Raw genomic sequence first — 22,177 nt, 5'->3', positions numbered from 1 at the left:
TATGATTTAAAATAGAAAACCATATTTAGACAATGTGCATGTAATTTAAGGTCATTGTCAGTCTTCTATATTATAACTACCTCTGTAGTCCTGTTCTATACTCTCTCAAACCTTCTCAAATTGTTCTAACAGATGAATTATCATGAATAGGTCAGGCATAAAGGCATGCAAGGTTCGTTTTGCAGTAAACTTCTGCAGTAAACACACATGTATGATAGTTTATCATCAATCAGTGTATCAATTGTTTCCCCATGAATTATACTCATGCTGTTGGCATATGCCTATTTGTAGAGAAAACAAGTGACTGGTACACACAGTAATATCCTCAGAAGGATGTATATTGTTCCTGGGATCTGTCTAAATATTGTTTTCACGATGTCCGGCTAGCAGTCCAAAAAAATGGGACAAACAATTTCCTGTGGCTCTTTGACTGTGGGTTAAAATACAGTACTGCAGACACCTCGCGCTGTTCTGCTTTGAATCGGTCTCACGCGGCCGTAGCATGGGGGGAATCCGTAGGGCGGGGCGGGTGGCCTAGTTCTTTCCAATAAGCGCTCACTAGGGGAGGAGACATTATTTTCTCCAACCAATCGAAACTAGAGCAACATGCATAAGGGTTGCACCTCCTCGTGACTGGGCCATGTGCACTATAACAGCTATTCTGCTTTTTGGAAGCAACGTGCTGCTGTGTTCCTTTCGCCTGAAAACCCGGCAGCCACTCACGTTTTCTCTGGATTACAAGCGGACTGGGAAAACTGTAGTCTACACTCAGTTGCTTGCTCATAGAATGGTGCAGGGCACATTGCCATTATAATGAAATAATCACATTGGCATTCTATTTGGGCAATAATCTGTATGCCTAGATGAACGTTCTATAGAGGATATGTATCAAGGTCCCCTCAGTTGCTAGTGTCATTTAAAGACGTTAATTCAAAGTCATAATGATAACGGTGGCGGGTGATTGCTAACTGTCCATTTGTTTTCGTCCGTCTGTCCATGAGCATACAAACAACAAGTGCTTGTCGTGCCCCCTCGAGGTGTGGCACGAGGGGGGTTGTGTGTTTGTCATGCATATTGAACAAATAAGCCAATCATGCCTTCTCTCGCGCCTTGCCCTATGAGTTGTGACGTCACGTGAACTGCCCGTGTTCGTTCCAGCTGAGAGGACAGCCGTCGCGCAGCCCAAATCCAAGCCCGTGCTTCAGTACATTGGCTCCACAAAGTACGCGGGGGAAAAGAAGAACCCCCCCTCCCGAAAGAACGATAGAGCGACAGGAAAGCTTAAAGAAAAAAGTAATACAGCTTGTCACCCGACAAATAGGTGCGCGTACTCAGAGCCTTCTCTGCTTTTCGCTCTTCATTATTTGTTATTTTGGCATTGTGGAGTAGGACATTCTTTTCCCTTGCTTCGAGTTTCATTAGGATCATTTTTGAATCGTCATTTGTTTGGTGTGTTGATCAACTCAGGATATTTTTCGACAACAATTTATTGTTTTCCAGCTCGGATTTTATTTTGTCCACCTTTGAATTGACCATGGGCACCAGTCATTAGTTTGACGTTTACAACTGGTCTCTATTGGAGAATAACATCTTGATCTGCACCGGGGATTTAAAATAATATAGTGTTGACCATATATACTGGAATACTGTCTATTATAATGATACAACAGTGGATATAAGAACACTTCATAGCCTAAATAGAGGGAAAGGTAAGAACATGTTTATTGACATTCTAAACAAATCAAAGGGACACGTTTTGCAATTATTGCTTGTTATTATTAGGCTACACTCTGGTATACTGAGCCTGGGAGTCAAACTTTAATGTTCTCATATCTTGTCGAGATATGCACTCACATATGCGTTTTATATTATTTCAACAAGTTTGTAATGTCATTTCAAATATACTATTCATTGCACCCAATTCTAACTATAATAAATGTTAATTCAATATTCTCGTTAATTGAATAGCGGCGATCAATCTGCCAGTCATTTCGACTCCGCCTGCGCCCCAGGATCCTAATCAACAACCAGGTCCGGCCAACTATGTCCAGGCAGCTCACCCAGCTCCTGACCCCGGACCTCCCAGCCGGCGCGAGCCCACAGTTCGGCAACCAGTCTGGTGGCTCCATCAGCGGTGGACACCTCAACTCCATGGCTAGTTTGAAATCCCTCCTGCAGCATCCGATGAAGGGAGACCGTGCAATTCTCAAAGACTGCTGCGACGTTAAAGGTGAGACGATAACTTTGATTAAATTTGATTGTTACATTTTTATCATGCAGTTGCCACTGAAGGCTCTACAGTGCAACAATGTTGCTGATGGAGTTTTCTGCAATTAAACTAACAGACACTGCATGCCTATGTTGTTTTTCTGTTATTTAGCATATTTTGTAACTGACATTCAAATGAAATCATATCTACCAGTCTCCATTGTCTGCCTGACTCAATTGAGTACAGTACAGTGAAGACAGCTGTGCTCACCAGCATAACTTAATATCTGGCCCTGCCATTGTCACACGCACATGACATGACACATGCACCACAGTCTGACCTGTTGTTTGGAAGTAACACACATAAGGTATACATACTGGTGTGGTTCTTCAGTACAGAACTCAGCTCTGAATGATGATTCATGATTGACATTCTGCAACCAACACACACCATAGGATATACATGGTGGTGGAAGTTGTCCTTTAGAACTGATTCATGGTCAGTTTGTATTTTTACTACTGATAATACAGGTCAGGACCAGAATAGGGAAACTTTGTATCAGTATAGAACTTACACTCTTGAAAAAAAGGTGCTATCTAGACCCTAAAGGGGTACTTCGGCTGCCCCCATAGGATAACCCTTTGAATAACTATTTTTGGTTCCAGGTGGAACCCTTTTGGGTTCAATGTAGAGGGTTCTGCATGGAACCCAAAAGGGTTCTACTTGCAACCAACAAGGGATCTACCTGGAACCAAAATGGGTTCTCCTACGGGGAGAGCCAATTAACCTTTTTGGAACCCTTGCTTCTAAGAGTGTAGGATCAAATACTTGTTGGAAAATGTTAATCGAATCCAACCACTCCTATAGTATAGAGCAGTAAACCAGAAAGCATATTATGGGATAGTAATCATGTTCAAATCATCTATAAGTGACTTTGTTGACCTTCACAGTCAACTTGAGATACTTTTGGATGATTTGGACATGCTAATATCAGTTCCATGACTTGAATAGGATTTGTGCCACAAATGCTAAAACGTTAGCATGTGGAAACAGTGCCTGGGAAACTACTGTCATTACCTTATCCATAGACAGTTTACAGGGTAAGGAAACCAATATGCCATTACGTTATTACATGGTCATTAAGCATAACAAACACTTTTATCCAAACACAAAGGTCACTCACTGTCCAATTATGACCCCCAAATGTCCAGTAGAATGATGGTGCCATCCCATGTTGCACTCTGCTGTGAGCTGAGCATGATGTTCTCATATGGATTATAATCTCCGCCCCTCCGATCCCCTGGCATAGTTTTAGATTAGCATGCAGATTAAGACGACATCTTTTGGTACAATATCTGACATGCTAAACAGTACCAGCGAGGCCTGTGGTATGGATGCCTATATTACCAAATTCATTTGTCTCACCAAATATGGACATAGACATGTAGTAAAAACCATATTGCTTTTCATCCAGCATTCTGATTTGGATTCTTGTGCAGTTTCTTGTATGACCATCTGTTAAGGTCTGACTGAAGCATTCAGTGGTGTTTGTGCGCATAGCAGTGCAGCTGAAGCATCCAACTGTCACACCATTCCACAGATATCATCTATCTCTCAGTATCTGTAGAGTTGACACATCTATAGGATAATTGTGCCTCTGGGCCTCAACAGCTATGAGGCTTGGGCCATAGCACCCTCTTGTCTCATTGAATTAAATGAAATAGGTTTACAAGTACACCTACAGCTCTGGACATAAGATAATTATATCCTGTCATATGACCCTAAGTCGTCGCCCCCCAAAACTGAAAAGCAAAGAGTGTATATGGAAGAAACCTTGTGAGGAACCAGACTTGAGGGAGTGTATATAGTGGGACACCATGACACTTTTTATTTTACTTTATAATCCCAAAATCACCTCTGACAGCACCAAGGGTCAAACATTTGATGCGACAACTACAACTCTTGAGAGTTCCAACCCCTGTCCATCGTTTACTAACCAATAACCTCCATGTTGTCTCTCTCCCACCATCCCAGACAAAGACAGAACCATCACAGACATGGATGAGGACTCCTTGGGTGGTGGGAACGGCGGCTGCAACATGCGTAGCGGCAGCAGCGGGGTGAGCAGCAGCAACAGTAACGGCAGCGGAGGAGGAGCTGGAGGATTTAACCAGTCTGCGTTCCTGGGACCCCTCCTGTGGGAGAGGACCCTGCCAGTGGAAGGAGGCCTCTTCCAGCTGCAGTACATGGACCTGGAGGAATTCCTCACAGAGAACGGCATGGGCGGAGTCCACGGCCAGAACAGTTCCAGTACAGCCCAGATCCCATCCCAGAGTTCCCAGTCGGCGGTGCCCAACCAGAGTTCCCAGTGCCCCCCCTCATCGCCCCCACCCTGCTCTTCAGCCTCCTCGTCATCCTCATCTTCCCCGTCGCTCATCGGCCTGGAGGTGGCCCAGTCCAACATGCAGGGAGGACTTGACTATGGTGAGTAACCCGAACCGGGTGTCGGAGGAGGGGAGGGCAACATACAGAGATTTCTATGATGATTTTATCCCATGGATACAATACGGAACAGTGGACATCTGTTTATTGTACACATCTTCAGTAGGAACATGGGGAGAGGGGTGGAGATTGAGATGGTTTATGGTGATTCTATGGAAAGGGATTGTAGGGGTGGTGGGTGGTTGGTGAATGTATCGTAGTTCACATGGTATCGACAATGTATTCAGTGGTCCAGTTTGGCCAAATGAAGCAAGGATTATGGTGCCATGTTGTTTTGGCCTTGTGAAGTGGCAACTAGATGAAGGACTAAAATGGAGGATCAGTGACATGGCAGTTACCATGGTGACCCTGTATCAATACAGGGTGGTTATGTCCTTAGAGAGAAGGCTGTAGTAAAGTCTGCACAAATTCTTCCTGTGATTCAGCTCTTTAAGTTGTCCTCAGTACTCATATTCAACTCCTCTCCTATGGTGACCAAGCATCATTTTCTGTGAAGCCAAATGGAATCCCTTAACGCTGAGTTAACTTGACAGAGAGGGAACAACAAGGAGGGGTTGAGAAAGCAACGACAGGAATTTCCTGTAGGCTACAAACTACCCTTCACACTGAGCTAGGTTTAACATTTAGGCTGCCAGAGAGAAAGAGACAGAGGAGACATTTAACAAATGCATCTCACAGCGCTGACAAAGGGGTTTGGTTTGGTCGGTTTTATGTTCAATTCAGGTTCAAACAGCCATTTACTGAACACTAAGGTCTTACTGTACATAGGGAGATCAAGACAGAGATAAGGAGGGGAGGGAGAGGAAGTAGGTGTGTGTAGTGAGTGTTTGTGATCGCGTGTCTTTAAATCTCTCCTCACCTCACACGCTACAGCAATGTGCACGTGCAGTGTCCCTTCACGTGCCGAGGCTGTGAGCACTGGAGCAAGAGAACGAGAGGCAGGGCCAACCGGAGGACTGGGAGGAGCGGAGAGGCACGAGGGTGGGAGGGAGAGCGAGGGAGGGAGGGGGGAGGAAGAGGTTCCCATTGCCTGCTGATACTGAAGTTAAAATGGAATGTTTGAATGCAGAAGAGAGAGATTTATAGAGATAGTAATGATTAAGATGTGGTGCTGTACAGTAGATGGGGAATGTCAGTAGCCATTGTATTTAACCCTTCATAAACTGGTTGTTTTTTAGCTGCATTTCAGTTGTATTCCAATATCACATGTCACAATAATACACTTTAGACAGTTTAGACATGAGTTAAATACGACACTTTCACATTTACGAGACAAATCGGATATTAATGTAAAAGAAGCATTGATGAAGCCAAATTTGATATTGCGGGTTGGATGATGTGTTTGCTACATAGTCGTTACAGTGTAACACAATGATCTGATTTGAGTTTTCATTCAGACACCTGACCATCGACTTAACTCGAGGTGGGTGTAGTGTAGGCTGTGTTCTGATTGTGTTCTCGTAAAGGAGGAATAGGAAGAGGAAAAGGCTGTTTGGAGTCTTTACGATAGGAATGTCAAGGTGTTATGTGCATTAGGCCCTAAAGGGGGTGAGTGAGCTTTATAGAACACAGGGAACTGATTTCAAGCGGTGGGATGACGGTTGTATAACAGTTTTTAGAAACATTTCAAGAAAACTGTTAAAACCAGCCTTATAGGAGTCTGGGCATGTTGATAATAATATTAAACCAGGATTGAAATATATACTCTGACTAAAAGGGTGATATTGAATTTTTATACACAAGATAAGGTGAGAAAAGTGCTCTTGCACATGTAAAGTTCCCATTTGAGTTAAATTTCTCCATGATAATTGATTCATATTGAAGTGAAACGCACGTTCACGATAGTTGGAAAGAAGTTGGGCTGTAGAAATCACACTTGAAAGCAGGGAGAAAAACGTTCCTGTTTATTAGTTTCTCAGAGCAGAAAGTAGCTCCCTTCCACCACCTGGTGGACATGGTCTGTAACTGCAGCCTATCAGCTCTACAGCTCTTTTACTTTACTTATTTTAACTTGTAGATAAATGCTGTGTGTTATTGCTCTCTGATGGACCTGAGAGGTCAGTGAGTCATAATGTATCTACATGGAATCTCCTGGTTCATATAAAGGTTTAATAAGAAAATAACAACCGATTCTCTCTCTTTCAGGAGGCAGTCAATCGAGCATGAACGACGACTGCGGCTCGCCTGGTTCCTCCGTCTCCTCTTCGTCCTGCACTCCTCTCATGACGCCCACATCCAACGGTCCAGACGTGATGGGTGGCTTTGAACCCGACGCGGCCGACGTGGCTCTGTCCAGCGTGCCCGGCCAGGACGCCTTCGACCCCCGCAGACACCGCTTCAGCGAGGACGAACTCAAACCACAGCCCATGATCAAGAAGGCCCGCAAGATGCTGGTGCCAGCAGACCTCAAGGTTGGTAGTCAGAGAGTAGGTAGAAGTATTAAGAGTTGGTAGAAGTTGTCCCTAACCTCTGGTCCAGGGTCAGATCATTTTCCACAAGGTAATGTCAGTAGGTCTGTATCTAACGGTGTCTTCCTCTTTCAGGATGATAAGTACTGGTCCCGGAGGTGTAAGAACAACGAGGCAGCCAAGCGTTCTCGTGATGCGCGGCGCTTGAAGGAAAACCAGATCTCGGTCCGCGCCGCTTTCCTGGAGAGAGAGAACCAGGCACTCAGACAGGAAGTGGCTGACATGAGGAAGGAGCTTGGTCGCTGCCGCAACATTCTCAACAAATATGAGAATCGCCATGGAGACCAGTGAAGAAGAGGAGGAGAAAGAGAAGGAACTGATGGGTGGAATGGGGTGACATGATGATGATGATAACGATGATGATGATGTTGAATGTATGAGACGATGAGAAGGGTGATATAAAGAAGCTCAGGTGTCACGTTTTGATGATGTAAGAGTGGACAGGGTTAAAGGTTAGGGACAGAGAGATTACATAACCTGGAGGACTGTTGCCCCTTTAGATGAAAGAAGAAAACGTGACTTTGAGGATTTTGATATCGGAGAATTGTATATTTTTATATTAAGACAAGAGGGGGAGCAAATTTTGGAAATAATTTTTGTATATTTTCTATATGAATGGGAAAGATGTAAGATATAGAGAGATGGAGGGCTATGACAAAATATCTTTTTACAGTAGATTGATAAAGGAGATGCTATTTTAGAGGTGTTAGACAGGGATTTTTAGACAGCATTCAGAGTCAGGGACGAGGAGGCAAGGCGGCCATTTTAAACTGTAAAATAGCGAGCAAAATTATTTTAAAATTGTACAGTTCAACATTTCTTTGTGGATTTTACTCAAGCACTTAATTTGTTTTCTTTGTTGTGTTTCTAACTGATGGGGTTTGGGCTGAAATAGGAAAGTGAAAGAGAGAGAGAGAGCGAGAGAGAAATGGGAGAAACACTATTAACCCAGCACAATCTTCAGCACTTGTCCAGTGTTTGTAAATAACAAGTCCTTCATATTGTTACAACTTTTGCAACCTTTAACAGTTTGGACTGTTTAGTAGTTGTCTAGATGTCTGGGCTTTGGTGCAACAGCTCTTACATTTGATTATAGCTGCACTATCTCCTCTGTCATATAGAGAATTGTATTCTGTGACCCCAAGACTAGCAGGGCATTCAATCACACTACAGCTAATGGATGGGGCGACTGTTAGTTTTTATTATGTATACTAGGAACTCATATTGCTGAGCCCTTGGCCATCTCTCTCTCTCGCTCTCTTTCTGTCACTTTTTGTCCTTTTAGATTGCTGTCAGTTCTAACTGATATAGAATATCTTGCCCAAGCTGGGTTGGTAGGATTTTTGAGTTGTTCTGGTTACAGTGGACCGTTTTGATCTTCTCTCTGCATTGTGATGTTTTCTTCCTTCCTATGTTTTTTTTATATCGAATTGATCCAATCCCAACACGGTTAATGTCGCTTACAACCAATCACGAAAAGGCTACTTTTACCTTTAACCAATCCTAACAACCGGTCTCTGTGGTTCTAGATTGTATACATAATACCACAATGTCTTCACACCCTCCTAAATAGTCCACCAACTACCCAGGAAAAAGCACACTTGTGTTACTGTACAATATTAATGATTTTAGATAGCATTCTTATTATTGGTAGAAGATAAATATTGTCTATATTGAATATACCAGTTTGTGTATTTTACATAGGTATATGCTAAGTGTGAATGTTGCAGAGATGAGATGTGTGTATGATTGCGTATATGCAAATTATATTCCAGGAGATGGGGTTTGTGGTAGGGTGTCATATCAAATGTGACCCTATTCTCCCATATACTGAGGGAATAGGTTATCATTCCAGATTATGCTATTATTACTCTCCCCATCGATCGGAATGATGTTAAATTCTCAGATTTCTGGGACTAATAAAAAAGCCAAAATTGAAAATGTTGATTTATTAAGGTTGTTGATACTTTCTGTCAGTTTTCCGGCATTTCTGTGTTGTTGAGCATCGTCTTAGTATCCACATAGTGTCATGTTTCACCACCGACTCACTAAACCCAGGGGAGAGAAAGGGCCCAGTCAACCCAGTGATAGTGCTTCTTTTCCTCAACGATGTTATAAATAACTACCATTACTATGATTATGATTATTGTTACCCCCCTCTATTGTTGCTGTTATATATAATTGAATGATTTTATTTCTTTGGATGAACATGATTTGTTTCGTGTTGAAGCATCTTTGATCTCAAGCTATCCTCACAGAGAGACTATTCAGACATGCATCCTTGTTTTTATGTCACTTCCTGCCCTGCACCATGTACATCCTGTTTTGGTCCCTCGAGGGCCACTGGTTTGTTCATAACCCCTATGGACAGTTTCTATCCGGAAATACAGTTCCCAGAGGATGGCGGCCATCTGGGTTTCTCTGTTGATCATGGATTCCACAATCTCGCTGGCTCATCTCATACCTGGAGAACGACAGCGGTAGAATCCCATGCACTTCTGACTGTACACGTCTGTTCAGTTCTCTAGTTGTGTATGGACTATGCACGCTAGCCACAGTTTTCCTCTTGGTTTTCTGCAGCCTATTTTCACCTCAGTGACTGTATGTATGCTCTCCCAACTGGATGTTGTTCCTGATCTCCCTGACGTGGATGATGTTATAGTGACTTTTATTGAACTACAACTACCCATCTGCACCGGTGGTGTCCACTGTTCCAGCCCACTCAGTGCTGGCAATGGGGATGTCGTCAAACTTTCCCGAAAACACAAATAAAAGATTGTTCTTACTTACTGCTTCTCTGTTTTCTTTATATTTACTCACGTTTTACATTTACATTTTTGTTATTTAGAAAACGCTCTTATTCATCTTAAGATAGTCACTATATATACAAAAGGATGTGGACATCCCTTCAAATGAGTGGATTCTGCTCTTTCAGCCACACCGTTGCTGACAGGTGGATAAAATTAAGCACACAGCCATGCAATCTCCATAGACAAACAATGCCAGTAGAATGGCGTTACTGAAGAGCTCAGTGACTTTCAACGTGGCACCGTCCAACAAGTCACTTCATCAAATGTCTGCCCTGCTAGAGCTGCCCAGGTCAACTGTAAGTGCTGTTGCTGTGAAGTGGAAACGTCTAGGAGCAACAACAGCTCAGCTGTGAAGTGGAAACGTCTAGGAGCAACAACAGCTCAGCTGTGAAGTGGAAACGTCTAGGAGCAACAACAGCTCAGCTGTGAAGTGGAAACGTCTAGGAGCAACAACAGCTCAGCTGTGAAGTGGTAGGCCGAGGCTGCACAAGCTCACAGAACATGAACGCCAACTGCTGAAGCATGTAACACGTAAAAATGGTCTGTCCTTGGTTGCAACACACTACCGAGTTCCAAACTGCCTCTGGAAGCTATTTCAGCACAACAACTTCGCCAGGAGCTTCATGAAATGGGTTTCCATGGCCAAGCAGCCGCACACAAACCTAAGATAACAAATTGAAATGCCAAGCATCGGCTGGAGTGGTGTAAAGCTCACCGCCTTTGGACTCTGGACCAGTGGAAACGCGTTTTCTGGAGTGATGAATCGCGCTTCACCATCAGGCAGTCTGACGGACAAATCTGGGTTTAGAGGAAAAATGGTCTGGGCTGTTTTTCATGGTTCGGGCTAGACCCCTTAGTTTCATTGAAGGGAAATCTTAACGCTACAGCATACAATGACATTCTAGACTTCCAACTTTGTGGCAACAGTTTGGGGAAGGCCCTTTCCTGTTTCAGCATGACACTGCCCCTGTGCACTATTTTTGTATTTATTTATTGAACCTTTTTTTAACTAGGTGTCACGTTCTGACCTTAGTTATTTTGTTATGTCTTTGTTTTATTATGGTCAGGGTGTGTGTTGGGTGGGTTGTCTATGTTAGTTTTTCTATGATTTGCTATTTCTGTGTTTGGCCTGGTATGGTTCTAAATCAGAGGCAGCTGTCAATCGTTGTCCCTGATTGAGAACCATATTTAGGAGCCTGATTTCTATTGTGTTTTGTGGGTGACTGTTTTCTGTTGTGTGTCTGCACCAGCCAGAACTGTTTTCGGTCGGTTCTCTTTGGTATTTTTTTGTGTTATTTCCGTGTTCATTTGAATAAATATGAACACATACCACGCTGCACCTTGGTCCTCACCTTCTTCCACCAACAACGGCCGTTACACTAGGCAAGACACAACCTCTCCCTCAACATCAGCAAGACCAAGGAGTTGTTCGTGGACTATAGGAAACAGGGGGGCCACCCACCTCAACAGGGCTTCACGTTCCTTTGTCCACATCACTGAGGACTTAACATGCTCCCCTCACACCAGCACAGTTGTGAAGAAGGATTTGGCATGGCCCCTCAGATCACAAGGAACTTTTACAGCTGTACCATCGAGAGCATTCTAACTGGTTGTAGAACTGTCTGGTATGGCACCGCCCTCAGCCGGAAGGCCCTATAGAGGGTGGTGTAGACGGCCCAACGCGTCACTGGGGGCGAACTCCCAGCCATCCAGGAAGTACACTATCTGTCTGAGAAAATCCCCCAAAATGGTCAAAGACTCCAGCCACCCGAGACATGGGCTGTTCTCCATGCTCATGTCTGGCAGACGGTACCAGTGCATTAAGGCTCAGACCAACAGACTCCTAAACCGCTTCTACCCCCTGGCCATAAGACTGTTAAATGGCTAACAACTACACACCTACACTGCTGCTAAAATTATTATTGATGTATTACTACCCTTACACTGCTGTTCATTGGTTATTGATTGCCATTAACATTAGTGTATATCCTGCCACCAGTCACTTTTCAGCCATTTTTACATGTATATCCTGCTACCAGTCACTTTTCAGCCCTGTTTACATGTATATCCTGCTACCAGTCACTTTTCAGCCCTGTTTACATGTATATCCTGCTACCAGTCACTTTTCAGCCCTGTTTACATGTATATCCTGCTACCAGTCACTTTTCAGCCCTGTTAACATGTATATCCTGCTACCAGTCACTTTTCAGCCCTGTGTACATGTATATCCTGCTACCAGTCACTTTTCAGCCCTGTTTACATGTATATCCTGCTACCAGTCACTTTTCAGCCCTGTTTACATGTATATCCTGCTACCAGTCACTTTTCAGCCCTGTTTACATGTATATCCTGCTACCAGTCACTTTTCAGCCCTGTTTACATGTATATCCTGCTACCAGTCACTTTTCAGCCCTGTTTACATGTATATCCTGCTACCAGTCACTTTTCAGCCCTGTTTACATGTATATCCTGCTACCAGTCACTTTTCAGCCCTGTTTACATGTATATCCTGCTACCAGTCACTTTTCAGCCCTGTTTACATGTATATCCTGCTACCAGTCACTTTTCAGCCATGTTTACATGTATATCCTGCTACCAGTCACTTTTCAGCCCTGTGTACATGTATATCCTGCTACCAGTCACTTTTCAGCCCTGTTTACATGTATATCCTGCTACCAGTCACTTTTCAGCCCTGTTTACATGTATATCCTGCTACCAGTCACTTTTCAGCCCTGTTTACATGTATATCCTGCTACCAGTCACTTTTCAGCCCTGTTTACATGTATATCCTGCTACCAGTCACTTTTCAGCCCTGTTTACATGTATATCCTGCTACCAGTCACTTTTCAGCCCTGTTTACATGTATATCCTGCTACCAGTCACTTTTCAGCCCTGTTTACATGTATATCCTGCTACCAGTCACTTTTCAGCCCTGTTTACATGTATATCCTGCTACCAGTCACTTTTCAGCCCTGTTTACATGTATATCCTGCTACCAGTCACTTTTCAGCCCTGTTTACATGTATATCCTGCTACCAGTCACTTTTCAGCCCTGTTTACATGTATATCCTGCTACCAGTCACTTTTCAGCCCTGTTTACATGTATATCCTGCTACCAGTCACTTTTCAGCCCTGTTTACATGTATATCCTGCTACCAGTCACTTTTCAGCCCTGTTTACATGTATATCCTGCTACCAGTCACTTTTCAGCCCTGTTTACATGTATATCCTGCTACCAGTCACTTTTCAGCCCTGTTTACATGTATATCCTGCTACCAGTCACTTTTCAGCCCTGTTTACATGTATATCCTGCTACCAGTCACTTTTCAGCCCTGTTTACATGTATATCCTGCTACCAGTCACTTTTCAGCCCTGTTTACATGTATATCCTGCTACCAGTCACTTTTCAGCCCTGTTTACATGTATATCCTGCTACCAGTCACTTTTCAGCCCTGTTTACATGTATATCCTGCTACCAGTCACTTTTCAGCCCTGTTTACATGTATATCCTGCTACCAGTCACTTTTCAGCCCTGTTTACATGTATATCCTGCTACCAGTCACTTTTCAGCCCTGTTTACATGTATATCCTGCTACCAGTCACTTTTCAGCCCTGTTTACATGTATATCCTGCTACCAGTCACTTTTCAGCCCTGTGTACATGTATATCCTGCTACCAGTCACTTTTCAGCCATGTTTACATGTATATCCTGCTACCAGTCACTTTTCAGCCCTGTTTACATGTATATCCTGCTACCAGTCACTTTTCAGCCCTGTTTACATGTATATCCTGCTACCAGTCACTTTTCAGCCCTGTTTACATGTATATCCTGCTACCAGTCACTTTTCAGCCCTGTTTACATGTATATCCTGCTACCAGTCACTTTTCAGCCCTGTTTACATGTATATCCTGCTACCAGTCACTTTTCAGCCCTGTTTACATGTATATCCTGCTACCAGTCACTTTTCAGCCCTGTTTACATGTATATCCTGCTACCAGTCACTTTTCAGCCCTGTTTACATGTATATCCTGCCACCAGTCACTTTTCAGCCCTGTTTACATGTATATCCTGCTACCAGTCACTTTTCAGCCATGTTAACATGTATATCCTGCTACCAGTCACTTTTCAGCCCTGTTTACATGTATATCCTGCTACCAGTCACTTTTCAGCCATGTTTACATGTATATCCTGCTACCAGTCACTTTTCAGCCATTTTTACATGTATATCCTGCTACCAGTCACTTTTCAGCCATGTTAACATGTATATCCTGCTACCAGTCACTTTTCAGCCATGTTTACATGTATATCCTGCTACCAGTCACTTTTCAGCCCTGTTTACATGTATATCCTGCTACCAGTCACTTTTCAGCCCTGTTTACATGTATATCCTGCCACCAGTCACTTTTCAGCCCTGTTTACATGTATATCCTGCCACCAGTCACTTTTCAGCCCTGTTTACATGTATATCCTGCTACCAGTCACTTTTCAGCCCTGTTTACATGTATATCCTGCTACCAGTCACTTTTCAGCCATGTTTACATGTATATCCTGCTACCAGTCACTTTTCAGCCCTGTTTACATGTATATCCTGCTACCAGTCACTTTTCAGCCATGTTTACATGTATATCCTGCTACCAGTCACTTTTCAGCCCTGTTTACATGTATATCCTGCTACCAGTCACTTTTCAGCCCTGTTAACATGTATATCCTGCTACCAGTCACTTTTCAGCCATGTTTACATGTATATCCTGCTACCAGTCACTTTTCAGCCCTGTTAACATGTATATCCTGCTACCAGTCACTTTTTAAGTTTAAACCCACTTCAACAGTACCCCTGCACACTGAATACGGTGCCTGCACTGACTGTGTATATATATTTGCATTCTTCTGTTTCAACTTACTACTTGTGTTTTTTAATAATATTATTATTAAAGATATTACTGCACTGTTGGGAAATACTTTCACTGTACGATGAGACAAGGACATCCCCTCCCTAACCCGGACAACGCTGTGCCAATTGTGTGTCGCCCCATGGACCTCCCGGTCGCGGCCGGCTACGATTGAGCTTGGGCTCGAACCCAGAATCTCTGGTGTCACAGCTAGCACTGCGATTTATTTCATTTTTTATTTCACCTTTATTTAACCAGGTAGGCAAGTTTAGAACAAGTTCTCATTTACAATTGCGACCTGGCCAAGATAAAGCAAAGCAGTTCGACACATACAACAACAGAGTTACACATGGAGTACACAGTAAATAATACAGTATAAACACGTCTATATACGATGTGAGGAAATGAGGTGAGATAAGGGAGGTAAAGGCAAAAAGGCCATGGTGGCAAAGTAAATACAATATAGCAAGTAAAACACTGAAATGGTAGATTTGCAATGGAAGAATGTGCAAAGTAGCAAAATAAATAAATACAGTAGGGAAAGAGGCAGTTGTTTGGGCTAAATTATAGATGTGCTATGTACAGGTGCAGTAATATGTGAGCTGATCTGACAGCTGGTGCTTAAAACTAGTGAGGGAGATAAGTGTTTCCAGTTTCAGAGATTTTTGTAGTTCGTTCTAGTCATTGGCAGCAGAGAATTGGAAGTAGAGGCGGCCAAAGGAAGAATTGGTTCTGGGGGTGACCAGAGAGATATACCTGCTGGAGACGAGTATATTGAATATTTGTTCCTGTCTTTGTTGTATTGACATAGGCTGTGGTTTTGGTTGTGTGTTATGGTTGGGGCATGCTGATACACTCCTGACTGCAAACTTATTGAATGCATTTGCATTTGTAAGTGAATTTCCCCACTCATACAGGAGTAATAAAGGCCCAGTTCACCGATTTTGTATTTCTTTTTTTTATTTATATTTTTCAGGGGGTGCTGCAGCACCCTCAGCACCCCTACTTGCGGCTATGGTAGGGCAGTGTACTGCAGCACCCTCAGCACCCCTACTTGCGGCTATGGTAGGGCAGTGTACTGCAGCACCCTCAGCACCCCTACTTGCGGCTATGGTAGGGCAGTGTACTGCAGCACCCTCAGCACCCCTACTTGCGGCTATGGTAGGGCAGTGTACTGCAGCACCCTCAGCACCCCTACTTGCGGCTATGGTAGGGCAGTGTACTGCAGCACCCTCAGCACCCCTACTTGCGGCTATGGTAGGGCAGTGTACTGCAGCACCCTCAGCACCCCTACTTGCGGCTATGGTAGGGCAGTGTACTGCAACACCCTCAGCACCCCTACTTGCGGCTATGGTAGGGCAGTGTACTGCAGCACCCTCAGCACCCCTACTTGCGGCTATGGTAGGGCAGTGTACTGCAGCACCCTCAGCACCCCTACTTGCGGCTATGGTAGGGCAGTGTACTGCAGCACCCTCAGCACCCCTACTTGCGGTTATGGTAGGGCAGTGTACTGCAGCACCCTCAGCACCCCTACTTGCGGCTATGGTAGGGCAGTGTGCTGCAGCACCCTCAGCACCCCTACTTGCGGCTATGGTAGGGCAGTGTACTGCAGCACCCTCAGCACCCCTACTTGCGGCTATGGTAGGGCAGTGTACTGCAGCACCCTCAGCACCCCTACTTGCGGCTATGGTAGGGCAGTGTGCTGCAGCACCCTCAGCACCCCTACTTGCGGCTATGGTAGGGCAGTGTACTGCAGCACCCTCAGCACCCCTACTTGCGGCTATGGTAGGGCAGTGTACTGCAGCACCCTCAGCACCCCTACTTGCGGCTATGGTAGGGCAGTGTACTGCAGCACCCTCAGCACCCCTACTTGCGGCTATGGTAGGGCAGTGTACTGCAGCTGTATGAGAGACCATGTCTGTGTATGTGTTTGCACAGTTGTGTGTATGTAGTGTGTGTGGGTCCCTGTGTCCACCTGTGTGTACAGTATATGAATATATGCCGTTAATTGGTCACACATGTGCAGCTGTCAGCATGAGAGAACACGAGTTGGGGGACCCCTCTTTCTCTGTTCCAGATGTGCTGTACATTAAGGGGGTGTCTCTCTCTGTGTGTGTGTTTGTGTGTGTGTGCGTGCTGGGCTACAGTCCATGCTGTTTTGCGGATATGAATTAATTATGTGTTTTATGTTAAACACATGGAAGCAAAATACAATGGATTCCTAGGAAGAGATGAAATCATAGAACTAGATGTCCAAATTGGAATCAGATTTAGGCCCCTATTCTATCAAACTGCAAACTGTAACCAGGTTTACATTCTGCACATCACAGTAAACTTTGCTTACCTGAGTACATGAATCCCTACAAATGTGCCAGAAGAAAATTGTCCTCTGAAAACCTGGGTACCAGGTTTGATAGAAAAAAGGCCCCATCTGATTCCAACTTCAACTTCAGTTCACATTTCAACCATGATTTCATGTTCCGACCTCTCCATTTCACTCTCCTGGGCAAGGTCTGATTTGATTCATCTATCTACAGTGCCTCCAGAAAGTATTCATACCCCTGGACTTATTACACTTTTCTAGAAATGTTGAAAATGCAAATTTATTGAAAATGAAATATCTAATTTACTTAAGTATTCACACCCCTGAGTCAACACGTTCAAATTACCTTATAGCTGTGGATCTTTCTGGGTAAGTCTCTAAGAGCTTTGCACACCTGGATTGTACAATTTGTTTTTATTTAACTAGGCAAGCCAGTTAAGATCAAATTCTTATTTACAATGACGGCCTACCCCAGCCAAACCTGGACGGCGCTGGGCCAATTGTGCGCCGCCCAATCACAGCCAGATGTGATGCAGCCTGGATTCGAAACAGGTACTGCAGTGACGGCTCTTGCACTGAGATGTAGTGTCTTAGACCACTGCACCACACCCAAAATATGCTTTGTATTCAGGAAAAAGTGAATTAGTTTGCCAATTGTTCTGCAGTTTTACTTTAGTGCCTTATTGCAAACAGGATGTATTTTGGGAATATTTTTATTCTGTATATGGCACTTTTCAGGTAAGACCCAAATGCAGACAGTGTCTATGTAACAAAAGTTGATTACTAGGACAGGGGCAAAACGACAGGTCAAGTGCAGGCAGAGGTCAGTAATCCAGATAGGGTGTGAAAGGCCCAGAACGGCAGGCAGTCTCAGGGTCAGAGCAGGCAGGAGTCAATAATACAGTATGGTGTGACAAGGTACAGAATGGTAGGCAGGCCCAGGGTTAGGGCAGGCAGAATGGTAGGCAGGCTCAGGGTTAAGGTACAGAATGGTAGGCAGGCCCAGGGTTAAGGTACAGAATGGTAGGGAGGCTCAGGGTTAAGGTACATAATGGTAGGCAGGCCCAGGGTTAAGGTACAGAATGGTAGGCAGGCCCAAGGTTAAGGTACAGAATGGTAGGCAGGCTCAGGGTTAGGGCAGGCAGAATGGTAGGCAGGCCCAGGGTTAGGGCAGGCAGAATGGTAAGCAGGCTCAGGGTTAGGGCAGGCAGAATGGTAGGCAGGCCCAGGGTTAGGGCAGGCAGAATGGTAGGCAGGCCCAGGGTTAGGGCAGGCAGAATGGTAAGCAGGCTCAGGGTTAGGGCAGGCAGAATGGTAGGCAGGCTCAGGGTTAGGGCAGGCAGAATGGTAGGCAGGCTCAGGGTTAGGGCAGGCAGAATGGTAGGCAGGCTCAGGGTTAGGGCAGGCAGAATGGTCAAAACCGGGAAAAACTAGAAAACAGGAACTAGAACAGACAGGAGCAAGTGTAAAAATGCTGGTAGTTTTTCTGGTAGGAATTTTGAATTACATATCAACAGTAGAAAATAGGAGAATATCTTCTATCTAATGATGCCAACTTTATTTCTCAACTCCTAATATTGAGAAAATTACACTTATTGGAGCCAATTAAGAAAGTAAGCTTTCTTGACTTGTCTTGGACCTACATTTCTCCCAACACAGGGATAAACTTTGTATAACCAGCTAAACAGCAGCTATTATTGAACATGTATTTGGAGTGACCTTTCTAGCTAATAGGCTATGATAGAGTTTCCACTTCCTCTTCCCGTTACAATGTGGAGAGGTCAACATAATGAAAAACAGTCTATCAGATCTATTCATTTTAGAATACTGATTACTTCTCCTTGCCATTGTCATTCACCTGATGATAAGACAAGACATGCAATTTATTTGGGGGGCTAACGAATGATGGGGGTCCCTGGGAGGGGGTCCCTGGGCAAGAAAAGGTTGAAGACCCCTGACATATTATAATAATATATGCCATTTAGTAGACACTTTTATCCAAAGTGACTTACAGTCATGCAGACATAAAAAAAATAGTTTTCTCATTTGGGTGGTCCCGGATATCAAACCCACCATGCTTACGTTGCATCCACCATGCTCTACCAACTGAGCTAGAGGGCCACATCTCCACCTCTGTCTCTCTCTTAGTCCAGGCATCTGATGCGTGTCCAGAGAGGCTGCTGGGTAACGAGCGGAGAAGGACGTGTCCAAAACCCTGTACACAGGACAAGGACTGTGGCAACAAGCGCCAGTGTCTGTGTGACGGCCAGTGTGGCCTCAGCTGTGTGGCTCCAGGTACGTGTGTGTGTTCTGGTTTGTCAGTGTGGCCTCAGCTGTGTGGCTCCAGGTACGTGTGTGTGTTCTGGTTTGTCAGTGTGGCCTCAGCTGTGTGGCTCCAGGTACGTGTGTGTGTTCTGGTTTGTCAGTGTGGCCTCAGCTGTGTGGCTCCAGGTACGTGTGTGTGTTCTGGTTTGTCAGTGTGGCCTCAGCTGTGTGGCTCCAGGTACGTGTGTGTGTTCTGGTTTGTCAGTGTGGCCTCAGCTGTGTGGCTCCAGGTACGTGTGTGTGTTCTGGTTTGTCAGTGTGGCCTCAGCTGTGTGGCTCCAGGTACGTGTTTGTGTTCTGGTTTGTCAGTGTGGCCTCAGCTGTGTGGCTCCAGGTACGTGTGTGTGTTCTGGTTTGTCAGTGTGGCCTCAGCTGTGTGGCTCCAGGTACGTGTTTGTGTTCTGGTTTGTCAGTTAAGCCTTAGCTGCGAGGGATAATTATTTTAATCATTGCAGATATTCATGTGTGTTCCAAATGAGGAAATGAGGGCACTAGACATGGCTTTACATCATCACCAGTGATGCCCCATCTGGAAGTGCCTTTTCAGTTTGTTGCTTCCCTCCTCTCTCCCACTCCATCCTTCTCTGCCCTCCTCGAGGTGCGTTGCGACACAGGCTACATGTTGCCCAATGGCTTGGATGCAGCCATCCGTCGTTGCCAAGGCGACCGACAATGGAGCAGTGATGATCCCAACTGCACAGGTGGGTACAAGAACAGAGCAGAGAGGCAGAATGTTCTGGATGCAATTTAGATAACATTATCTCTGCTCATTAGAAGTACCCTGGAAATAGGGAAGGGGAAGGGAAGGGGGTACCTAGTTAGTTACATAACTGAATGAATTCAACTGAAATGTGTCTTCCTCATTTAACCCAACACCTCTGAATCAGAGAGGTGCAGGGGGCTCCCTTACTTGACATCCATGTCATTGGCACCCGGGGAGCAGGTGTTGTTGGGGGATTATCTGCCTTGCTCAAGGGAGTTACTGGCTCAACACTCTTAACCGCTAGGCTACCTGCCGCACCCAAAGAATGGAATGGAAAGCACATACTGCACAGTGAATGGAATAAAACATAATTCACTCCCTCTGGTCTATTCAGTCCATTTCTATGTGTTACATCATATTCTATTCTGCTTATCTTTTTTCCCAGAAGTTGTTTTTAAAAAAGGGTTATTTTCTCCAGGGTTCTTCAGTTGCCCCCATAGGAGAACCCTTTTAGGTTCTAGGTCTCCCCCCCCCTCTCTCTCTCTCTCACTCTCTCTCTCTCTCTCTCTCTCTCTCTCTCTCTCTCTCTCTCTCTCTCTCTCTCTCTCTCTCTCTCTCTGTGTGTGTGTGTACCTCAGGAATGAGGCCCTCTGTGATGGTGTTATTTTGTTGGCAGTTTGTCTGTTTGCATAGACTGAGACATTGTGTAACCAGGGCCCATTCTCTAAATTGCCTTAGCAACGGGACGATCAGCTGTTGATACTAGGACTGCAGTCCAGAGAGAGGCAGGGCTTGATTAGTTCACAGTGTCTGTGCCAGATAGGGTGAAAGAGCATGTTCTCGTCTTCATCTCCTCCTGGCTGGGTTCTTTTAACCTTTATTTAACTGTTGTGTGTTTCAGTGTGTGAATCAAGTGTGTATTTTAAGAGTGTGAAGGTTTGCATGCATTTGTGTCCTCTGTGCACTTTTGCGTGTGTGTGTGTACTTATAGTGTTATATGTTTGTGTTTGTGTGAGTGTGTGTACTTATAGTGTGATATATTTGTGTATGTGTGTATGTGTGTATGTGTGTGTGCATGTGTGTGTGTGTGTCCATGTCCCAGTCTCACAGAGCTCCTTCACAGAGACAGGCAGTAGGTTGGCTGGGTGTCTTTCTGTGTGTATTCGAGCTGTGCTACATCGTGCTTATTGAGAGGCAGTGGGCGGTAGATCACTGTCAGGGTGTCAAATAGATGTGTGTATGTGTGTGAGTTTAAGAAAGAGAGAGAGACAGAGAGAGTGGGGGGGGGGAGAGAGAGAGAGAGAGAGAGGGGGGGCAAGAGAGAGAAAGGGTGAGGAGATAGAGAGGGGGAGAGAGAGAGGGGGGCAAGAGAGAGAAAGGGTGAGGAGATAGAGAGGGGGTGAGAGAGGGGGGGCAAGAGAGAGAAAGGGTGAGGAGATAGAGAGGGGGAGAGAGAGGGGGGGGCAAGAGAGAGAAAGGGTGAGGAGATAGAGAGGGGGGGAGAGAGAGAGGGGGGGCAAGAGAGAGAGGGGGGAAGAGAGAGAGGGGGGGCGAGAGAGAGCGAGAGCGAGAGAGGGGTGAGAGAGAGAGGGTGGGGGCGAGAGAGAGAGCGAGAGCGAGAGAGAGAGTGAGAGAGGGGGGTGAGAGAAAGGAAGAGATTTTGTGTATATATTGAATGTGTGTAGGAGGTGGATCACAGATAAAGTGTCAAAGAGCTGTGTGTGTGTGTGTGTGTGTGTGTGTGTGTGTGTGTGTGTGTGTGTGTGTGTGTGTGTGTGTGTGTGTGTGTGTGTGTGTGTGTGTGTGTGTGGGCGACGGATCACAGTCAGAGAGCTCTCTTGCTCATGCAGCTTTGGGCCATGCTGTTCCCTCTTCTCCTCTCCTCTCTCATCCTCTCTTACTCTCATCCTCTTCTCCTCTCTTCCCTTTCCATCTGAGAGGCCCCTG

The 22,177-nt window shown here is 45.0% G+C and overlaps 1 protein-coding gene across 2 annotated transcripts; it reads left to right on the top strand.

Annotated features, from left to right (window-relative positions):
- The first annotated feature begins 1,065 nt into the window (after positions 1–1,065).
- LOC135520643 (hepatic leukemia factor-like) lies at positions 1,066–9,964 on the top strand. 2 transcript variants are annotated; one of them, XM_064946347.1, is made up of 5 exons: positions 1,066–1,709; positions 1,969–2,230; positions 4,244–4,693; positions 6,857–7,137; positions 7,255–9,964. In XM_064946347.1, the coding sequence occupies exons 2-5, from the start codon at positions 2,044–2,046 to the stop codon at positions 7,468–7,470; spliced, it is 1,134 nt and encodes a 377-aa protein (XP_064802419.1). In that variant the 5' UTR covers positions 1,066–1,709; positions 1,969–2,043; the 3' UTR covers positions 7,471–9,964. The 2 variants fall into 2 exon arrangements, with proteins under 2 accessions (XP_064802419.1, XP_064802420.1); XM_064946348.1 differs by having other exon boundaries at positions 1,073–1,709; positions 6,857–7,122.
- Positions 9,965–22,177: the final 12,213 nt, after the last annotated feature.

Source organism: Oncorhynchus masou, chromosome 29 (genome assembly GCF_036934945.1).
Source record: "Oncorhynchus masou masou isolate Uvic2021 chromosome 29, UVic_Omas_1.1, whole genome shotgun sequence".
NCBI lineage: Eukaryota > Metazoa > Chordata > Actinopteri > Salmoniformes > Salmonidae > Oncorhynchus > Oncorhynchus masou.
This window is presented reverse-complemented; position numbering and strand designations above follow the sequence as displayed.